A 23128-nucleotide genomic window follows, 5' to 3' on the forward strand; every position below is an offset into this window, starting at 1 on the left:
TGTTTAGTCATGATGACATTAATGGTATGGGTATTTGGTAATGGTAAGACATAATCTGAGTGGTCAGCAACTCGCCGTAAAGCTAAAACTCTGGTCAAGCATTGAAAGTATTGTCTGTCAGTGAGATTTCGCTTTAATTTTCAAAATGACATCAAACGTGAGTTAATTTTAGTTTAATTCAATGCCTAAGCTGTTTTCTGATATACAACCTAAGTAAGAGTAATGACAATCTTGGAGTTATGCCCGGTCTGGGTTTTGAATTATATTCAGCTGTGTTATTTAAATACTTGAGCCTTTATTTTAAGAGCTTTAAGTTCTAGTTTTTTTTTCTCTCGATATGCTTTGTATCGACTTTTATGCGGTTGGATGATAAAATTAAACAACTTAAAATACTAGCTGGCTACGGCAAGGCTAAAATATTTCAAGGCTGTCTATTACCCCGGGCCTTTTAAATATGGTATTTAGCTACCTGCGGTCGTAGGACGGTGAAGTGATGGTTTTAAATGGTCTTCATATGATTTGTATGAGTATTTTCCACCTCTGAAATATGTAAATGAAACTTTGTAGCAGGAATAATAAAATGTGAGAAATAAAACCGGCTCTATATATTATTTGTCACTGTCGTATGATGTTGCTAACCGCCGAGACTTGTTTTTATTTGTTAGTTTTTTTTTTATTCTTTTTGTGACTAAAATCTTCTCGAGCTTCGTTATCACATCTCTCATAATGTTAAGGGTATGCATTGTCATTTAAGTATAATGCTGTTTTATTATATAATGATAACCCGCAAACATCATCTGCTTATAGTCTTAACATTGTTTGTGTCATTTATGGAAATATAGGTTGTTACCATGGGCATGAACTTTATGCTTCCATGGTTGTTTCCATGAGAAGCATGAAGGCATAGACTTCCATGGTAGTTACCATGGGCTTGGAGGTATATACTTCCATAGTTGTTACCGGAAAGTAGGCTATAGGGCTGGTAATTTCCACTTTTCCCCGATTATCCTTAATGCACCTAACTCCCACCTTGAAATCCCAGTTTATATTATGGGCACAGTAAGAAAACTCATAGAATTTGGCTTGCCCCAATATTCAAATCCGGATGAGTAAAACAAAATGAGTATGGTTCATGTATTTGGCTAGAAGTTAAAGTATATATTTACCATGTATAATACATAGAGTAAGTTGGCAAGGCTTAATTAGGCTATATAAATTAGCTGTAGGTCTGGGGGTTTGTGTATGATAGCGGCCGAATAAAAGGGGGGGGGGGGGATCGCAAGGTGTTGTTAGCCCCCCTCCCCCACCCATTAGGTAAGTAGGTAATGACATGGCTTGTAGGTTAGGTTAGGGGGAAAAGTTTAGGTTAAATGATGTCCAAGTTTAATCCACATGGGAGGAACTGGTCACTAATATGAAAGGCTCCTAGGTTTGTTTTTACTGTTGATTTATAAGGCAGTTCAGCATTGATATTACTCAAGCTTGTATCCATTTAGTGATGACAGAACTTAAAATCTTAAGCAGATTACAACATCTTAGTTTTGTTACAACATTAGTAGGTTTGTACCTTGGGGTTGGCACTATTAGACATTGAAACCTCATCTTCCATTCCAACCTAGCATAGAAAGCCCTGGCCTTACTCTTTTGGGAAAATTTTCTGCATGTTCCACTTAGTTGAACTTGCCAAGGAAGCTGTACCATTCAGAGAAACATAATGTTCATTGAGAAAGATCATAGCGCCCTATGTCAATTTGGATAGATGGAGAAAAGGTCCGCCACTGCATTCTAGGTTGGGTTAGGGCAGATGTGAAGCTTTTTTATTTACCAGTGTCAGCTCGTTGATAATGATTAACCCTAAGTTTGGTTAAGAAACTTTGCATTTTCATGATTGAGTGTTGGTAAAATGGCATATAATTGCTGTTCCATTAAATTTATCCTTATGGCTTAGCCTGTAATCCAAGTCAGCATAGTCTTAAGTCCAAATAGCCTTATAACTGTATAGGACTGGTTTGTTTAAAGCAACTACCCTTATTTTTGTGGGTAGAGGATGAAATGCCCTGTCTTGTTGAATGTTCCGTCTTTAATTCTGATTATGATGTAAGCTATCACCTTTATTATTATTATTATCATCATCATCATCATCATCATCATCATCATCATCATCATCATCATCATCATCATCATCATCATCATTAGCCAAGCTACAACCCTTGTTGGAAAAACAAGGATACCCCAGTGAAGGAAGGCAGTAAATAAACAACATGTGAAGTAATGAATAATTAATATGAAATATCTTTAGATCAGTAACAACGTGGAAATAGATCTGTCATGTGTAATCTATGAAGAGAGACTTGTTCAACATAAGAACATTTGCAGCTAGTTTGAACTTCTGAAGTTCCAACGATTCAACTGCCTGATTAGGAGGATCATTCCACAATCTGGTCATAGATGGAATAAAACTTCTAGCATACTGTGTTGTATTGAGTCTTATGATGGAGAATGCATGACTGTTAATATCAACTGCATAATACCTAGTGATTAAAGAGGCTTTATTTACTGTACACTACTCAAATATACTCTCGCACCTAGCTCTTTCAACTATGCAGGTTCTAGATAATTCAGTATAACCCCATAGTTGTAATATCCTATAGGTGGATAGTGCCATCAATGCACTAAATATGGTGCACTGTAGGCATTGCTAAAGGGTCTTGACAATATTCCTTTGGCCTTAGCTGCACTTGCTTTATATCAATCGACTTTATCTCTGTTCTTGCTTAGTTCCATCTTGATATCCAACTACTAATAACTTTTATGTCAGTTTAACTCTAGGGGTTTACGGTAGATTACCTTGAGCCTTTAATGTCCTGACAGGCCCCAGTGCCAGGCGGTGGCCGGACAGTTGCGTCCCAGACATTTGCGTACCGGACATTTGCGTCCCGGACATTTGCGTACCTGGACATTTGCGTCCCCGGTCATTTGCATACCTGGACATATGTGTACCGGGACAATTGTGTCCCTGGATATTTGCGTACCTTGACATATAAGTATCGAAAATATTTTGAATTTACCATATTTTAAAATCTCTCTCTCTCTCTCTCTCTCTCTCTCTCTCTCTCTCTCTCTCTCTCTCTCTCTCTCTCTCTCTCTCTCTCTCTCTCTCTCTCTCTCTTCAGTTACACCTTACCTTTATTCTAAACAAGCAATAATAAGCTTAAAGGTAGTTACCATATATAAAAACCATGTATATAAACCCAAGAATTGTTTGGTATAAAAATTCACTCATTGATACCTTTAGTAACTTTAAACAAGCTGAAAGGTAGTTTACTGAAAGGTAGTTTACCAGAAATAACAAAAAAATCCTATCTAAACCAGGAGAAAAATAAGCTAGTAATTCTAGTTCTCGCCAGCAGTGTGTAACATAAACCTCTATTGTATTAGGATTTTATATATTTCGAAATTCGGAACCCATGGCTAAGTTCCGGAAATCTAACACTGGTGGAAAAATATTTGTGGATAATGAAAATTACAGTTACCACTATCATAAGAAAAACTCCGATGAAACAAAAACATACTGGAGGTGTGTAGTGCGATCTTGCAAAGCAAGAATTCATACAGTGAACGACGTAGTTACAGCATGCCACAATGAGCATAGTCATGGCTCCTCAGCTGCAGAAGTCAAAGCACAAGAAGCTATGTCCCAGTTGAGAAATACTTAAGTGTCAACGTATGAACCATCAAGAAGTCTTATCGGAGAAACTATTGCAAATGAAGATGAGTATTCCATTTCAAAACTGCCAAGTTTTTCATCAATGGGAAGAAATATACGTCGATGGAGACAAAAGGCACATAATGCACCCCCAATCCCACGGCAAATAAATAATTTTGAGATTCCGTCATCCTACTGTTTTCTCGCGACTGGGGAAAAGTTCCTTGCGTTTGATTCTGGCATCGAACATGAGAACAGAATGCTGATCTTTGCAACGGATAACGGCTTAGAAGATTTAGCAAAGTCTCCTAACTGGGCAGCAGATGGTACTTTTAAAATCAGTCCATTAATATTTTATCAACTAGCCTATATTGTATCCACACACAAGAGGGTTCATTTAGTATTCCCAGAGTTTTTACCCTCCTCCCTGGAAAGACAAAGGAAGTGTATATCCGACTTTTCACACATTTATTGCAACTTAAACCGCAACTTAATCCAAAATCTTTGTTAACAGACTTTGAGATTGGAGCTCAGAAAGGATTCATCGAAAAGTTCCCTGAAGCAACAATAAGTTCATGCCTCTTTCACTTATCTAAGTCTATTTTTAAGAAAATCTGTGACCTAGGATTCCGACAACGGTATAAAGAAGATGAGGCATTCAATTTAAAAATCAGATGTTTTTCTGCATTATCATTCCTTCCTTTAAGTGATGTCGTTGAAGGTTTCATTGACTTATCTGACGATACTGATTTACCTCCAGAATTTATCGCGTATTTTGAGATGACGTATATTGGCCAAGTAAGAGGACGAAGAGGGATAAGGATGGAACCAATTTTTGCTATAGCGTCATGGAATGTTCGAGAAAGAGTTATTAACCAGTTGCCAAGATCTAATAATAGTTTAGAGGGATTGCATAATGCTTTGCAATATTCGTTATCCTGTCAACACCCCTCCATCTGGAAGTTAATTGAAATATTGAAAAAGGAGGAGGCCATTGCCTTAAAGAAAAAAAGCGACTTTCAACGAGGAATTCTTCCGCGGCAAAAAAATAAAACTGCTAATAAGAGAATCCTGGCACTCTTAGATAAATATTCTCCCGAAGACAAGATAAATTTCTTAAGAGGGATAGCTCACAATATCCATACATTTTGAATTATTTGTTTAATCTATAATTTCTTTTTTGTTTAATCTTTGATTACTATTACTTTTAAACAAAGAATAAAATTGTAATTCCACTATTGGAAAAATATTCTTCTGAAAACAAGTATAATTTTTTAAAATGTATATTCATATATTCTGAATTATTTTTTAAACTTGTAATACCCCTCTTAAACAAAAATAAAATTACAATTCCATCAAATCTATTTCTTTCATCCCTTAATAATTGCCTTTTTATATGTAGGTTAATAGTATTTGAAAATAATCTAGGTACACAAATGTCCAGGGACACAGGTGTCCAGGGACGCAAATGTCCAGGGACGCAAATGTCCAGGTACGCAAATGTCCGGGACGCAAATGTCCGGTACGCAAATGTCCGGGACGCAAATGTCCTAAAACCGTGCCAGGCTAATATCCTCAAATTCATTAATCCAATCCATAATAGTAATGGAGGAAGGAATGTCAATTGATGGTTTTGACCATAACACCTTAGGGTAAGTTATGTAATGTAAGCTTTCAGTGATTATAGTGACCTGAAATTAAAAGATTTTCATTCATTATATGTAAAAAATTTATATTTTACATTTTCGCATCAAAATTTTTGTTTGGTTTTATCATGCAGTAACCTTAAGTTTAACTCGTCTTCTTGCAGCCTAATGCCAGTATGTCTTATAAACTTCCATAGTCGATTTTCACTAAGCACAGTATAGGTTATTTGTTACATCAAGAAGCTTTAGAATTCAAATATTTTACTCTACTTTAGTAAGATTGCCATGTTAACCATCTTATTTGAGAAAAATCTTAAGATTTGTGCATAGAACCTTACATACTATCTGTAGTGTACCATCCAAGACTAACTACAGTATAAGTAGTATCCCTCCTGTAGGATGGACGTCATAAAAGAAAATGATGAAAGACCTTTTCTTTTTCTCTGAATGAAGTTAATAGTGTTCCTGCTGATGATACAAGAAATTTCGATGAATCTCTGAAAGCAATTTACACAAAAGCTAAATGTCTTGGAAGTGTACTGTACAACAGAACTCATTTGTCATTGACGACTTATTTTACATATTTTTATTCTATTAGTATTATTGTACCGTATTTCTTTCAATGAGTTAGGTTAGATAGTAGAAATTTCTGTTACAGGCCCCATTGTAGGATGAGGCTCATGATAATTGTGGATGCTGGTTTACTCATAAAGGTGTTACGCATCTTATGCAAGTTTTGAATTGAAAATTGATTACACTTTACAACCCTTTACAGCTGCATTTACAAATATTTTTGGTAGATTTCAAGGAAATTTTGTCTGCTGTATCTAAAGGAACTACTGGTGTAAAAGTGAAAGGAATTAATTTTATAGATATCACTCCCATCATCTCTGATACTATATGCTTAGATTAACATACTATGATGATAGCTTCTGGGTAATCTAGGTTTGTGTGCTTTATCAAATACTGTCAGAAGTGCATTTTCATAATTTTGTAATGTTTAATGCCATTACGTCAGTATTGTGGAAAGTGTTTATAGAAATCTTAAGCTTGTATTGTCGTTTAGAAAAATAATTTAAGTATATTTCCATAAATTTATAATATAGTACAGTTATTCACCTGGATTGAGCAGATGGATTTATATTTGTTCTTACATTAGCACGAGTTTCTTTGTGGTCTTTCATTTTGCGTTTCATCTTCACAGGAATATTCCAATTGTTATTGCTGCCTGCAAAACCGGTTTCATCATGCTTGTTCTCCATGAACAAGCACTACAAGATAATTTCAGAAGGTATGTGTCTGGCACCGCAATTAGGAACCATGCGATCTGTAACCACGTGATTGGGAACACATGATCTGAATTTGTTTGTTCTTGGGTTGCTACTTTCGATCACCGTTGGACTTAATTACCTGTCTCCTGTTGCCTGTGCCTTCCTAGCCATCCCGGATCAGAGACCTTAAGATGCGTCAATCTTTCAATGCTCAAGATCTTCTTACACATCGTGACTGTTTCACGACCTAGATTTTCCGAAGCTCGCAGACCTGTCCATGACATGAGATCTAGACGCCAAGATCTTCCAATTTGTTCGTGCCATAGAAACTGGAACAGGGGAATTTCTGAGGTCAGATTTCAGTGCTGGAACAAGCTCTGATATATCACATTGTGTTCATGCAGTTGTTGGCAAGGAAGGCATGACATTGCTATGTACCGCATGGTGCCACTCTTCCCCGTTCCTTTTCCAAATGCTAAGGTACTTGCCCTGTTAGCCTTGGAGATAATGAGAGCCAGGAGTTCAGTCATTTTTCGTCCCATCTTCCTTTACAGGAAATGGTACCGTTTCGTACACTGACCACCTAACAGATGTTGTAAGGGGAGGAAGGATTCTTCAAAGAATGTTTATAGAATCCTCAACCCTACGGCACATGACCAGTACCTCCAGAGGCAGAGATCTTCAATACTTAGTCTAGGATAGTACGATCACCAAAGTCTTAACACTCATTCGTTTGTTCATTCACCTTCAGGGTAACCGTGACGCTGATCAGGGAGGGATTACATCAAGCGGCATGCTTCATAGGTCTTATCAGTCTATTTATTGCTGTAGCTGGTTCTTTCTTGTGGTTTTTTGTTTGGATCAAATCCTATTTCTCAATTTGAGGCACTCCTCAAACTCCAGCTGTTTGAGTATACTGTATTCTCCTCTGCACTCTCATGAGCACAGAGGTTCTGCTTCCGGAGTAGGCGGTCTTCTTCTGCTATCCATCATTTCAGCGTTATCAGCGCTGACAACAGGGACCCGATGGAAGACTCTGACACAGGGGCACATGGTTCTCAGTCTGGGAGTGTGCTGCCACGAAAACCTTTTCCAGGACTGCCCAATACACTTTCATGTTTTGACCACTGGTTGGGTGCAGTCATATGCTATTCCTCAACCCAGAATTCACTAATCCTGAAACACAGAAGTAATATCCAGACTTTCTGCTCAAACGAAAGGCAGGTTCCTTCCTGATATTGCAGCCAGCTTACCAGTGTGTCTTTGGGTCCCGAAGGAACATGAAGGGAAAGAATGCTCTTGGAAATTTTCCAGACGGTTTTCCAAGCCTTTACAGTCCACTCCTCCTGTTAAGGAGTCAACTAGGGCCAGGAGAACTGACCCTTCTCCCCTTTTTTGACTCAGATCAAAATGATGATGACAATTACTGTGCAGTCTGCTATCAGGAAAGATGATTTCTTGCGTACATTGAACCGGAATTCTACTTATACTGTCTAGATACTCATCCTTAGATCCTACAGGGCTTTAGTTAGCAATACTAAACCCAGAACTTTGGACTGTCTATGGCTTCAGAGTGTTCATGCCCACTTCTTCTATTGCCTACACATATGAAATTTGCCTCATGCTATTTCTTGATGATCGAATTGCCTGTCCCCCTCCTTTTGTCACTGATCTGAGAATTAGTGTTTAATCTCGAAGTCCAATCTCAAAACCTAGGAAAGATGGATGACTGAAATATGCGGATAATGCATTGGATGTAGGTATCAGCAAATGTTGGCTGATAGTGCTGACCAAAATATTTCTTGCTCGATGGTGACAACGTTCTTCGAGACTGGAGACTCCTATGCCAGAAATTGCTCGAAGATTGTTGGAAGTGTCACTGTCAGCAGCCAGGATTTTTATTACTGTCTGATTTCATTAGAACAAGAAAGATGGGATGATTGGGTTTGTTGGCTGATTGACAAGATCCTCTCCTGGGGAGTTGTACTCAAATTCCACCTCAAGGGACCCTGATTTTCACAGAAGTATCCAAGGAAGGGTGGACCACACCTGAGAAACAAGAACACCTCGGGGATGTGGTCCACAGAAGTAAACACCTCTACATTAATCTACTGAAAGTCTGAGCTATGCTATTATATCAGCATTGCAAACTTCTCAAAATTGTTTGACAGGACACCCGGTAGTGTTGAAGAAGGAAATCTCCATCATCGTGACTTCTGTCTACAAGCAAAGGGGTTTTGTTTCGTAGACTTTGTAATTGGGCAAGCAGGTATACGCTTGGGTAGCTTAAAATGTGATAGTTGTTAAAACTGTCCATTCCAAAGAAGATTAGTTTTCTAGCAAACAGGCTTAATCACCAGGGGTAGGGAATAGGACCAGTGGTGTCCTTGTCCTCACATTTTCTGGTGGCTGAAAGGCTTCATGCTCTTCAAAAATAACCATTGAATGACTGGTTGATCTCTCGGTTTAACCAAAACTTCCAAAATACCATACTGCTGTCCAGTTTTAGAACTTCTTCCAGTGGACTGCCCTCAGTCCCAGGAATTTCAGTAGTGCTCTGGACACCTTCCAGCAAACCTGTTACTTCTGAAGGCCTTTGCCTTTCTGCTCGTATACCTGGTTTACTGTTAACTCAACAGTCTGTTGACGGTTTCAGTTTCATTTTGCCCTGCTGGCTTTAAGTGTCATACTATGGATGTTCTCTAGATTTCCTGATACTCCTCTTCGAGGAACTAGTAGAACTACCATATCCTGTTAGGGGCTTTGTAGAATGGATACTTCTCCGGTTGGAGCCTCTGCAATGGATTGTGGTTCTCATCTTTCTTCATCAAGGGAGCTCTTCTCAGTCTCTGCGATAAAATCTTGGACTAAAGGTCTTTAATCCCTCTTTGGATTGTTAACCTAGGCTTGAGTAGCTCTGAACGAGCTTCCCTCTCTGGAGCTTCTGCCTCTTTGGAATGTCGCTAGAGTCCTCGGATGTCTCAAGTGGACCATGCAAGAACTATTGACCTGACTTCAGATAGGATCTGACCCCAAAACTACTCGCGAATCTCACTGTTACCGCGTGACATTTGGGATATCATGATTCATTCTCAAATAGAGGAATGTCATCCTCGCCTTTGATCCAGAGTTTGTGTCTAAGGCCAGAATTTAGCTTGGCACAACTCCAAATTTAAGTTCTTTTCGGGTCCAAGGTGACTCGCTCCTCTGTCCTGTGAGGAAACAACCATGTTACCTAGAGAACTTATGTCCCCTTGCAGAGCACCCAAGAGACTGCTTTATCGATAGGGTAAAGAAAAGATGTCCAAGATCATTGCTGCTTCTGTCCTGTGTGCCTCCAGACTTGCTGATTTGACGAAAGAATGGAAGGACCATTCCAGTTTGAGTCGACAAAGTCAGGGATATCAGATCTACACTAATCATAAGGAAGAACCAGTCAGTGGTACTAGTCCTGAAGTCAGGAATGTGTTACAACTGACACTTTTGCTGCTAACTATATAAGGGAGTTTACCCACAGGTCCCTGAAGAACATTAGCCTTGGTCCTTTGGTAGCTACTCAACATGTGTTGTGAATCTAGCTCCCTCACAGGAAAAGAAGCATCTTGTCCAAGATAGCAGTTGTGATGTAATCCTAGTAGAGTTAAGAATTTCTGGCCTTTCTCCTTTGCTCTCTTCCCCTCCTTTGTTGCAGCAGTAATTCCATACTGTAACGTGTTAGACTGGACACTAGATGCAGGTAAGCTTTATGAATGGATAAGTTTTGTATTGAAATATTTCCCCGCATCCTTCCAGATGAGGAGGAGGATGAAAGTAATGAATTCAAACCCATTTCTCGCAATAACTATAGATTTAAAAAACATATCCTTTCGGATATAGGTTCCTCTGCGACCAACTACCAGTCTACTGGTTGGGACCTATCCTAACCCTTGCAACGTCTTCATGCCCGGGTAGTTAGGAGGTTGACAGGATCATCACTTTTGCTCCTCCACAGGACCAAAGTACATTTGTATTTTCAGGTTACTAAACTTGATAGTATGGTCATAGGCACTTCTTCCCTCCTAAGGACGAGTCTCATTAAAGGTTGAAGGTTTGCATTCAGTGTACATGTAGGTACAAATCACTAATTTTTTAAAGTATAGTTTGTATTTTTTCCTAACTAAACAAACCTGAGTCCTTCAACTTACTCTGTCTGCCTCAACTACCCTGCAAGTCCTAGGTTAAGGTCAAGGGGCCTACCTTCATCACGTCAGCTACGATTAACTGCAGTACCCTACTTTGTTTGAAGTTTAATCCGCCGTTCCAGCTTCACTGAATTCTTGTTCCTGTTAAAGGACCCAGGTTTCTGTAGCTAGGAAAAATAAAGATTACATTTAAGAATTTGTGATTATAAAAGTTTTGTAAATTTGTAAAAGTATTATAGACTTTATATTACAGTATTGGTTTTCAACATGTGGTTTCATTAAATTCCTGGGATTTATTTTATTAATTTATCCAAATGTCTTTTTCTTTGCAGCCAGTGTTGTACTCTTATTTTAGGAGCTCATGCTCATGGCGTATCAGAATTGGTAAGTTCAATACTGAGTATTCTTTTAATATTCAAAGCTGAAGAAATTTCTTACAACTGGATAGAATTTTTTTTTTTTTTTGTGCATTCATGTAGTATTTGTATCATAATGTAAATCCATGAATACATACCCACTTTTTATGTCAAGGGTTTTTTCAACCTCACATTTGAATAGATTTGTTCCTTCACATACAAACCCTCGATCTTTACATGAGAGAATAGGCCTAAGAGCGAAGCTGGGATACAGCCATTAAAAGTTTTATAGGAAGGTGTCAACGACTAACTGGTTGTTACTTGTTGGCAGCAGGGAGGCAAACACCCCTCCCTCACTGACAAACCACCCTGATTTTAGCTGCTGGTGTGAAATGACATTCGTCCCTTGCTCTGGATTTACTTGCTATTATTATGTCAGACATGCAAGATTGTGCCTGCAAGTTGGGCCATGGATGCAGGGCATGTTCATGTCTAAGCTGGAGACTTACCCTCGCCGCCTTTGCTTTTCATGCAGAGGACACCCCTATATGCAGGCGTCCCCTTGCAACGAGTGTTAGGAGTGGCCATCTTCCCAGTTGGAGTTGTACAGCAGGAAAAGGAAGAATTCTAAAAGGGACTCTTCACCTTCAGGCTCTTCCTCAAAACTGAAAAATCCCAATTTCTCTCCCTCTTTCCTGGTACTCTCCCCTCTGGTTCTTCCCAGTCGGCCTTTTCCAAAGTGTGATCGGGCAAGAGGGGTGGCCCTTTGAAGTTGGGGCAACCTTTGAGGCAGGAAGCTCCTCCCATTTTCCTTGGCAAAACAGGAAGGTCTTCCTTTTGAGGGGAGTTTAGCATACAAAACATCTTGCTTCTGCTTTGGCCTTCCTTGGGGATCATGTAAGGACAGGCTGGTGGATGTGTTGGTTTAGGGGCCTCGGCAGGAAAAAGTATGTGCTCCTGCTGGGGATGGCTTCAGCTCATCCTCTTCTAGAGCTGAGAGGAGGGATTCTCCTTCTCGATCTCTTGCCTCCAAGTGCTCGCCTATCTGAACTTCTGTGGGGTGACACTCGCGCGAGTGTATGCCTAGCACTCAGGTGGAAGCTGGCATTCCTGCTTTCTCTCGAGTTGGCTAACTCTTCGGGGATCCACAGCGAACACAACTGCAAGTGCATGTTGTCACCCTCACCTGGTAGTCTTATCTGTCAAGGTAGCTCAGAATCGCTGGCTTGTTTTGATGCCAGTGTGCTCCAGCTCTTTGGAGCTCCCTGAAGATCACGTGCAACCCATTCTTTCACTTGGAATGAATGAGAGCAATACCACTTGCTAACATGACATGCTCCCAGCTGTCCCCCCAGAGTGGCTTGTGCTCGCTCGCTAACAGCTCTGTCATCATACCCTTATGGGGTAGAGTGTGCAGATCAGTCTCAGGCACCTGTAGTGTCATATCCTTTAGCTCGCGCATCTGTAACCCAGGCACACACCTCTTACGAATATTCAGTGCCTGCTCTCTGTAGGTGATAGTGCCATCCATGCACCGTATGTGGTTCACTTTAGGCATAACTTCAGAGTCTGCAGTGTTTTAGTCCCTAGCTGCCCTTCCTTTATATTTAAAATTTTACCTCCATTCTTGCTTCCTTTCTTCCATCTTGATGTCCAACTCTTCTAATTTTTACATATTTTCACTAGGGTTTTACTGTAGATGCTCTGGGGCACTGAATTACCTCAAAGGCCCTAGCACTTGGCTGTTTAACCAAATTTCACAAATCCAATCGAATCCTTTTATTAATCTTTTAGGCTTAAGGATGAGATATTTGTGATAGTGTAAACTTGCAATATTGTTAGTAAGGTTTATTTTCATATTTGGAGCAGTAGAGCTCTTCAGTTCCAAGTGGTAGACCTCCTCATCTAAAGATGTTTAGAATACTGCATAGTATTACTGTACCAAGGTACTGTAGATGAAAATTAGAAAATATACCTTGCTGACTCAGTAGTGAATTTGTACTTTGACTCTAGTTGCAGATTTATTTATAATGAAGTTCAATATTTATACCATGTACTTTTAAAATTTAATAAATTTCTTATCTTTTTCAGTTTTTGCACACAAAGGCATTGATTATGAGACCAAGCCAATAAATCTCTTAAAAAAAGAGCAGGTAATTTTTTTATTCTTATTGCATTTTTATTCTACGTCATTACAGTAGTTCAAGATTTACAGGATTGTATTCTCTATAAATGATATCAAGAGAATATTTAAGTGACCATTGTGGAGAATAGTTTACTGTAATGTCTTTAAGGATTTGAAGAAAAAAACATGAATTAAAGTCAATTACATTAAAAGCTTTTACATTGTTTGATACAGTATATATGCTTTTGTAGATCTATTTGATACAGTATATATGCTTTTGTAGATTAGTGATGAGTTCAAGAAGACGAATCCTATGGGCCAGGTGCCGGCTCTGTTTATCAACAACCAAACTTTAACTCAGTCGGTGAGTATGGTTTTATTTTCAGTACATACAGTATAACATGTTTATATAAGATACTAGTTAACTCTTGAACCCTAATATGTGAATACCCTTGAAATTTGGGGTTTAGAGGAAGAGAAATTCCTAATTGGAGGAGATTTACAAATAATTGTAATAGAACCTAATTTTTAATAGGGAGACTACTGTACACTTAAAATGTAGTCTGAATCATAAATCTTGGATTTGAATGTGTATTTGATGAGCATTATTTAACCATATGAGATACATATTCATCACATCCAACAGTGCCTTGTGGGACCCATTAGTTTTTACTTCAATTCTTTTGATGTAGGAAAATGATTCAGTTGTTGAAGTAAGAAAAGACTGTTCCATTCATAAGTTTTAAAGTTGAAATATAAATAATTTTTTTTGAGGGAAAAGATAGCTCATGTTCCTACACGGATGCAAACCCCTGTCCTTTAACAGGAGTATATTTACAGCGAAGCTGGAACCAGTCTGTTAATATTTAACTACAGCCACTGAGTTATATAGACGTATGCTTTGTGTTTCAAATTTGACTTGTTTAATTTTCTCTATCTACCTTTAGACTTTGGAGAAACCATGGTTAGGCAGGGGGATTTGCCCTGGAGTTTCCAGCTTGCAGTGCGGAACCTTCATTAGCTTGTTGGCCCTGGATCCCCATTCTTTTTCCCTTATTGTAGGTGTCATGACTGCTTGGTCTTCCCTCCAGTGAGGAATGCCTTGAGCATTCACATGCTCGTGCGTGATCTACTGATCACAAGTACCATCTACTCTGTCAAGTTTTCAATGTAGCACACATGCATTGGATCTACTCTTCATGCGTGTTCCCCATTAAGGGCAAATTCCTGTGAACTGGAGATGTTCCTTTTGACGCACGTTCTCCCGTGAATTTATGAGCATTAGATTTTGAATGCTCGCTTATCCATACACAATCTTTAGTGAAGAGGCATTTTTTGTTTGTGCACACACTCCAATTAGTAAGCAGTTGCTTGCACTCACCAATTGAGGAATATTCATCAATTCCTTGGCCTTTATATGATCAAGTGCTCTCCTTTGACACCGCACTCCCCAACGTACCTATGCTCCCTACATTTTTGGAAAGCCTTAGCGCTTAAATGCACTCAAATAGAAAGCATTCCTTTGGTAGTGCTCAAGTACACTTAAATAGCAAGTATTTGTCTGGTAGTGTTTGAATGCACTCATATAACAAGCATCCGTCTAGTCGCGCACAAACGCGCTCTCTTGATCTTATGCGCTCCAAATCATGCACGTTCCAATATTCATGTATACTATACCCTAGGGGAAAGTTCTATTGTACAAGAGAGAGATACTGTTCACTCGCACTCACTTGTTGTTCTTTGATTAAAGAAAAGTCTACAAGTTATGCACACTTCAATGAATGTGAATGTTTTTCGGATAGTGTACATTCTTCTGTTTGTGTGTGTATGTGTACATGTGCTCCCAAAGTAGAGTACGCTCAGCTATAGAGTCACCGGTTCTGGAATGATCATCCAGACATGCTTCAGCGTACAGCTAATTTGCTATCCTGGAAACCACTCTTAAGAAGTACTGTCACTCTCAAACACCATGGCAGAGCTTTTATAGAACTCACTCACAAGAGATATCCCTATCTAGGAAGAATCTTCAGAGTCCACCCAGGCTTGGTACTAGATCAAAAGATATAATCTCCATTCAAGATGGTGACAGCAAGCACCGTAAAAGCAGCCCTCAAGAAGTATAATTGTAAGCTCTCTCTGGACCCAAGACTCTCATTTCCAGATCGGGTTCCATCAGTCGTCATGAAAATTCCTCCGCTTCATCCTAGGGGAAAAGGTATTCCAGTTGGACCTGTCGACTGCCCTCCCAAGTATTCACTCAAGTATTCTCACTCTATCTGCTTGGGTGCATGCCAACAGGTTTTGGCTACTGAGGTACTTGGAGGATTGGCTGATCCTATCATCCTTCCGAAGGCAACTCCTTCAACTTTGGGACAAACTTATTCCCTTTTGACACAATCTGGGAATCATAGTAAATCTTGAGAAGTCCAGCCTCACGCCCAAGCTGAGAATGGAATATTTAAGGATAGTACAGTAGGGTCCCGAATTACACGTGTTCTAATTATGCGATTCCTCAATTACGCGATCGATAGTTTTTAAAAATTAAATTTCCTGTATCTGCGAGGAGCATTCTAAATCCGCGAGTCAAGCACCGCGAAGCGTAGGAAATCTATTGTTTTCTTAATTGTATGGGGGGGGATGATTTCCCGATGTCTGAGAAGGGGGGGGGGGAGAATGTGAGAGAAAGATTGCCTAACTGTCCAACACCTATATGTATAATATTCCATATTTGTACTAATTAATTTTTATACTTCCGTTGTGATTATGGTGAAAAATCCTTATTCATTAAACTTTAAATTAAAAACCATCAAAATCAACAGTGCCATTTGAAATATTGAAAAGTTTCCAAAAAAAAAATCAACAGAACAGCATCGTCATGGGAACATCTTTGTTGCTTTCGTGTGCAAGACTACCGCTATCATCCAGTAGTAGTGCGTTGTGCTCCGTTTCATCTAAATTGTTTGAAATTCTTTTATATAGTACTTTTGAAACCAAAAATTAAATTAAATAAAGACTATTTTATATCACGCTACTGCCAAACATGTCACTACAACCAAACCCATTACTTTGTTTAGTACGTTCCATCGCCGATCATAACGAACTCGCTAACCAATTTTAACATCTGTCTATAGGTTAACTTTTGCGGCAAAAGATATCTTACCAGGTACTATGTAATAATAATGTTAGAATTAATGTTGTTTTATTTATCCTTAGAAAATCAAAATAAATGAAATATGAGCAATTTTGTTTCGTGTTTTTTTTTTCCTAAAAAAACGCCTCCTTAAAAGGAAAACGTTTTTTTTACGTTTCATCGTCGATCATAAACGCATTTACTCTTGAAAGTGATATTGACGAGCTTTTACTAAAGATGTTATTATAAATAAAGATTATAAATAGGTGGTAAAATATCTATAATTAAAGTGTAGCAGCATCAAGAAATGTTGGGGTTCGCCCTTTACATAAGAATGTACTGTACATTGGATTAGACAGAACGTAGAAAAAATCAATTAGGGAAAAATCGGTATTCGATATCCTCTTCTTCAGCATCGTCAATCGGGCTTTTTATTTTTTTTATTCTCAGTCGCTAACTAGTTATCGCACTGTCAAGATCTGCACACATTCCGATAATTCATATTTGAAGGTTTTCTGGGAGAGGATGGATAGAGAAAATACCGAACTATATAAAATGTTTTTTTAACCTGTTAAGCGTCACCCACGTGATAAACCGTTCACCACGATCTACTCGGTACCGCCTTCAACTGTATATTCCGTTCATGACTTTAATTGCCTTTTACAAGCCGTCAGTCTCGTGATATTACGTTTACTCGTATAGTAAGTATAGGATCACCACTTGGCAACACTCTCAGCATATGGGGACTGTGAATAGAAACTTATATGATGTCTGGCAACTATTTTTCTGAAGGTAGCTTGATGTTGGAAAACTGGTTTCCTATCAGTGCGCTCGGGCGTTCATGCATAAGTGGTTATTTGTTGTTCCTTTTGTAATGAACGGTCTAAAGAGGAAGGTTATTTCTTTAGATGAAATAAATTATATTCTTGTTGAGGAATTTGATAATGATAACCGGTTTGATAATGAGAGCACTAGTTCTGAATCCTCCAGTGATGAGTATATTGAAGAAACAAAGTTTTCTTTCGATGCCGAAAGCGAAAATGACTTCTCATTACCGAACGACTGGACAACGAAATTTCACAAAACTATAAAGGGAAAGGAAATGCCAAGAGAGAGAGAGAGAGAGAGAGAGAGAGAGAGAGAGAGAGAGAGAGAGAGAGAGAGAGAGAGAGAGAGAGAGAGAGAGAGTGTGTGTGTGTGTGTGTGTGTGTGTGTGTGTGTGTGTGTGTGTACAAATGTATGACGAACATATTTGAAAACTATACAGGAAACGATATGAAGAGAGAGAGAGAGAGGGGGGGGGAGAGACTTATCCCTTTGCTTTTGTTGCTTATCCAGGCGTAAGATTTACGATTGAAGATAAAAAGAACCCATTAGAATATTCAGTATTATGTAGCCATTTGAAATGAAATAATAGTAGTATTAATTGTTTTTTTTACTCAACCATTTAATTAATATCCCTACTTATAACTATAATTACGAATTATAAGCATAAAGAAATGATATTAACTTTGAAAAATTATCATTAGTGAAATGCCCGCTCAGGGCAAAAAAAGCGTGACGGTACGTTAGCGGCAACCTGGTCCATGGGGGACGCTTAGATGTTTTCTGGCAGAAAATTACGGTAGATTATCGTACAGCAGCCTAGTGCACACTTGCGCCTAGTGGCCGTGTTTACGTGTGGGAGTGTCATCATGGATATACAGTACTATACTGTAATTTTTAACTATTGCTAGATACTGTATCAAACCTTGAAAACCCTTTTTTGTTTTTTGTATCTATAGGAAATAATTCTACATTATTCGGAAAATACTGAAAACAGTAAGCTATGCATAGTACAGTAGTAAATACTACAGTCATAGAAAATTATCAAAACTTTAACAACTTTTTATTGTTTTATTTATCCATAAAAGAAATTTTGTACAGTATTTTATAAAAAAATCTATAAGAAGGATTTCTTACAGTATTGTTAAGATAAAAGCTACAGTATATATACATACATACATACATACATACACACATACATACACACACACAGTGTATATACAGTATATATATAGCTAGAAAGCTAGAAATGGAGTGAAAAAAAAATTGACGGGTAGGTTGCTGTTTGCCGCCATGATGTGTTTCGAAATATACGAATTTCCAATTACACGAGGCCTTTCATCGACCAAATTCTCGCATAATTCGGGACCCTACTGTAGTAGGCGTGATACTGGGAAGAGTGTTTCTTTCGGGTAATTGGGTCACAAGACGGAGTAGTAGTGCGCCCTATTCAATGCTCTTTGTCCTTCACATCTGTCTACATAAGCGGTCACTTCAATGGTGTCTAAAGAGAGACTGGTCACCAATCAGCAACCCACCCCATCAGCTAAATACTATAGAACAGGAGGCAAGATCTGATCTAGGTTGGCGATTGAGTGACGAGAATCTCTAGAAAGAAATTCCTTTGAATTGTCCTCCCCCTAATCTATTACCTTTTTTGGACATGTCAGAAGAAGGTTAGGGCATCCATCTAAGGAACCAATTTGTCGCAGGCTGCTGATCACGAGGAGAAGAGTCTACGCTGAATTTTAGGAAGTAAAAGCAGCTCTTTTTGTGCTGCAGTCATTCCAGCATCACTTATAGGCCATTCGGTAGCATTAATGAGTGACACTATCGTAGTGGCATGCTTCAACAAGCAAGGAGGCATTGTCTCTCATCACCACTGCCGGTTGGTGAATAGACTTCATGAGTGGGCGCTAAACAATGCAGTCGAGCTGTCGGCAAGATTCTTTCTCTGGATAAGGAATATGATTGCTGACACCGCAAGTCGATTTGATCATTCAATCAAAATCCGCAAGTCAATAGGGCAAGTGGTCGGATAAGAGTGTTCCCTTTATCTTCAAGTGACAAGAAGCCTCTTGATTTTGTGGTGTTCCCAAGAATCAACCTCTTTGCAATGAGACTCGACAAGAAGCTCCTGATGTACTTTTCACCAGTACCAGATCAGGTGGTGACATTAGAGGATGCATTTCATCATCTGTAGGACTGCCTAGGTATCTTTACTTTTACAACATTTTGCCTTGTTCAAAGGATGGTTAACAGGGTTTTATCTGCTCCAAACATCAAGATGACATTAGTAGCCCCAAATGCCCCCAAGGGGAATGGTACCCAGACCTCCTAATGATTCTGACAGGTTCTAGGAGTTACCCATTTGGCTCAACTAGCTCTGCCAGCCCTTCCTACCCTCCTACAGAGGCACCACACTCCAGTGACATGAATGTCACTTCATGGATAGAGGCTAACCAGCATCTCCTAGTAAACGTCTTTTTGCAAGGCACAGCGTAGGAGATGTCTGGTTACCTTCGAAAGTTTTCCACTGCAGTCTACTAGGCAAAATGAGCAATCTACTGTAATTGGTGCTGTAGAAGGATCCTATATTCAACTAATCTCCGACTTTCTTGTGTTTCTGCATAGAGATAGGTTCCTTTCAGTCTCACTGGTGAAAGGCTATCAATCAGCCTTGAGCCAAGTCTTTTGACTGAAAGGTGTAGACTATCCTCATCTTGAGAGCTAGCAATGCTCATGAAGAGCTTTGAGCAGCCTTGCCCATTGAGAATACTGAAACCCCTTGCATGGAAGGTGACTCTAGGGTTATGGGGTCCCTGAAAATGGCCCCTTACAAACCTTTTAAGGCAGGTGTCTAACTAGGACTTTACTCTCAAGGCTATCTTCATATTGGCCCTTGCGACGACAAAGTGAGTGGGAGGGCTTATCGTATCTACTTGGTCATTCCGATGGGAGGAGAAAGGTTTTGCTCCCCTTTTTTTCCAGTCTCTCTGGGGAAAACTCAGAATCTGGCCCTAAACAATACGATGTTTGACCAAAATGATGTTTGCATCTTTCTTTATGTCCTCACTTGGGAAGTAACCGATAATCCAGATGATTTGGCTTCAAGAGACAATTAACAAACTTTAAACCCAGGGAGCAAGTGGGCCAGAGTAACTGCCACAGGCTAGTGCTCATTAGGTCAGAAAAGTAGATGCCATGTTAGCCTTAAGGAAGAACCTGTTAGTGGTCCAAGTTCTGAAGGCCAGAATTTGCAAATGCGAGACAACTTTCACAGCCCACTATTCACGGAAATGCACCCACAAGTCGCTCAATATGCTTTTTTTAGGATCTGCGTTAGCACCTCAAGTGGTGTAGCATACCTAGCTCCCTCACAAGACATGAAGCTTCTTGCCTTAGATAGTGGAGCGACGTTAGTCCAGGATGAGAGCAAGAATGTTTGGCCTCTTTTCCTTCTTCAAGGGTTGTGGTGGCCCATTTGAAACTTTTCTGTCTGGTGATCGTCAGACTGGGGTTTGAGTCCCGCTCAAGCTTGATAGTTTCTTGTAGTAGCTACAAGCTCAACATCCATGTGAGCTAAGGAGGGGGGTTTTGGGGGAGCCTATAGGTTTACCTGCCAAGGTATCAGCAGCCATTGTTTGGCCATTCCTGGTCCTAGCTTTGGTGGAGAAGGGGTTGGGTGCTGATCATATGTAAATATGGTTAGTCTCTAGGACTTTGTTCTGCGAGCTAGGGCATTGTCACTGTCCATTGCCTCCTCCATTCATGAGTGGCCTTTAAACCATGGAGTGCTACAGTTGAACTGTTAAGTCACTAGATTGGACCTTGGTGCAGATAGGCTATCATACTGAGGTACTATTCTGTTTAGATTAAGATAGCAGTGCTTTTCTCTCCTTCTGCTTAGGGGGAGGAGGATGAATAGAAAGAAAAACCCATCACTTTGTTTTAGCCTTACATTGGGATTTTAAACTAGTCAGTTTGGTTACAGGGACTTCCTCCCATCTAAAGATAAGCCTTCTATTAAAGGACAAGGGTTTGTATCTATGTAGGAACAAATCACATATTTCTAAAGTACAGTAATTTGTATATTTCCTTATTAAACAAAATTGAGTTTTTAAGCTATACAGTACTTACTGCGTCATCCAACCCGCAAGCCCTAGATGAAGGTCAAAGTGGCTACTTTTTGGGTTGACAGGGGTGCTGGGGGTTCCCCCACTACCCTCTGGTAACTACTGACACCTCATTGTAAATTTTAACAGCCGAGTTTTAGTTTCATTGTAATCATACTCCTAATAAAGGATTCAGGGTTTTATAGATAGGAAAAATACAAATTACTTTAAAAATTTGCCATTTTCATAATGGATTACAGAACTTTTAACAGTAGTCTGTACTATAGAAAGTCCTCACCCTTCAAACTTAATAGGTTTTAAGAAGCTGTTTGTAAGTCAAGTTTTGTTAAATTCTGCCCTAGGGTAGGCTTCACCTAACTCCCATGCCTATGCTTTTCAGCTGCAAAAGTCGACAAATATTCCTGTTTCATATTGCAAATGTCATCTTACTTGCCGCATTAAATTATTATTTTATTACAGTACTGTATTTCATAATGAACTTTTGATACAATATCTGGTATTTATGATTTCAGTTGGATTTGTGTTTGTAAGTTCAGGACCTTCTGATGGTATCCCATTTCTGTAGTTTGAAAAGACTATGGTGTATGATAGGTTATGCCTTCATTAGGCAAGACCTTAATCATACACAGTCTGTACTATTTATCAATTATTTCTTTGTTAGTAATCATATGTACGGACATCTTTAAGATGTATGGAAAATCTTTTGCAGATCAGCATCATGGAATATTTAGAGGAAGTCTACCCACAACAGCCAATGTTACCCAAGGACCCATTACTTAGAGCTAAGGTTCGTTATGAATACATTCCTGTACAGTTTTTATTATAGATACAGTTTCTATTTCTTTGATTTGCTTTGAATAGGCAATTTTCCTTTTAAAGAAAGTCTTTAATAATTCATTTAGCAATCCTGCTTAAGATTTTGGGAAATACACTTTCAACATATTTTTATATATTTTCTTTTTTTACTTCCATGAAGGTACGCGAGATCTGTGAGATTATTGGCTCCGGCATTCAGCCTTTGCAGAATTTGTCAGTCTTGCAGAAAATAGGTGATGAAAAAAAGATGGAATGGGCACAGTTCTACATTAACAAGGGATTTATAGGTAATTATCTACTGCCAGTTTATAAATATTGGTTGTTTTCAGATTTAGGGACTGTTTTCTGAATTTTGATAGTTTGAATGAGTGTTAACTCAACACTTGAAAAGAATAAGGTTGACTTTGTATTGGATTACATTGCTTAAATACTTACATCTGATTAGTTTTGGATAGTAAGAAATCTATTTGAAGTTTTGTAAACAAACTTTTAACTTTCAATTGCATAGTAGATAAGCTTTTCTGTAAGTTTTTCTGTTTAATTTAAAAGAATTCAGTATTTTGGTATATTAAGCAACATAATCTTTATGGGTATTGATTAAGAAGTTCAATTGAGATAAATTTGTTTATTATTGTTGGGGTTATTAAGGTGCCTCAGAAACATTGTGTTATAAATTTAGCTATGTAGTTATCTGAATTTTATTTTTCGACAGCACTCGAGCAGGTCCTAGCAAAGAGCGCAGGTAAATATTCTGTGGGTGACCAAGTTTCTCTGGCTGATTGCTGTCTTGTGCCTCAAGTTTACAATGCAAACAGGTATGTTACATTGCATAGTTATTTAGAACTAAGGTGGTGGTTTCTATCATCCAGTAACTCTGTTAAATTTTTTAAATTTTCTTTCAACTTCTTCAAGGTAATTTTGAGACTTCCCATTTGA

General features: G+C 38.8%; 2 protein-coding genes across 13 annotated transcripts in view; one reads left to right on the forward strand and one right to left on the reverse strand.

The window, feature by feature from the left end:
* The window catches only part of LOC137627778 (kinesin-2b-like), a 439846-nt gene that overhangs the window by 281051 nt on the left and 135667 nt on the right, over positions 1-23128 (reverse strand). The gene's annotated exons all lie outside the window — the stretch shown is intronic.
* Positions 1-23128, forward strand: LOC137627577 (probable maleylacetoacetate isomerase 2). Its single transcript, XM_068358663.1, has 7 exons — positions 1-157; positions 11137-11188; positions 13252-13313; positions 13569-13649; positions 22086-22163; positions 22353-22479; positions 22905-23128. Exons 1-7 carry the CDS (start codon positions 146-148, stop codon positions 23126-23128), a joined length of 636 nt encoding a protein of 211 aa, XP_068214764.1. The 5' UTR covers positions 1-145.

This window comes from Palaemon carinicauda, chromosome 35 (genome assembly GCF_036898095.1).
Source record: "Palaemon carinicauda isolate YSFRI2023 chromosome 35, ASM3689809v2, whole genome shotgun sequence".
Lineage (NCBI taxonomy): Eukaryota > Metazoa > Arthropoda > Malacostraca > Decapoda > Palaemonidae > Palaemon > Palaemon carinicauda.

Bases quoted from the DNA above. Each gene is read 5' to 3' on its own strand.
- LOC137627577 (XM_068358663.1), top strand. The intron at 13,314-13,568 runs GTAATTTTTTTA...ATGCTTTTGTAG, and splicing joins ATCTCTTAAAAAAAGAGCAG to ATTAGTGATGAGTTCAAGAA. The intron at 22,480-22,904 runs GTAATTATCTAC...ATTTTTCGACAG, and splicing joins CATTAACAAGGGATTTATAG to CACTCGAGCAGGTCCTAGCA.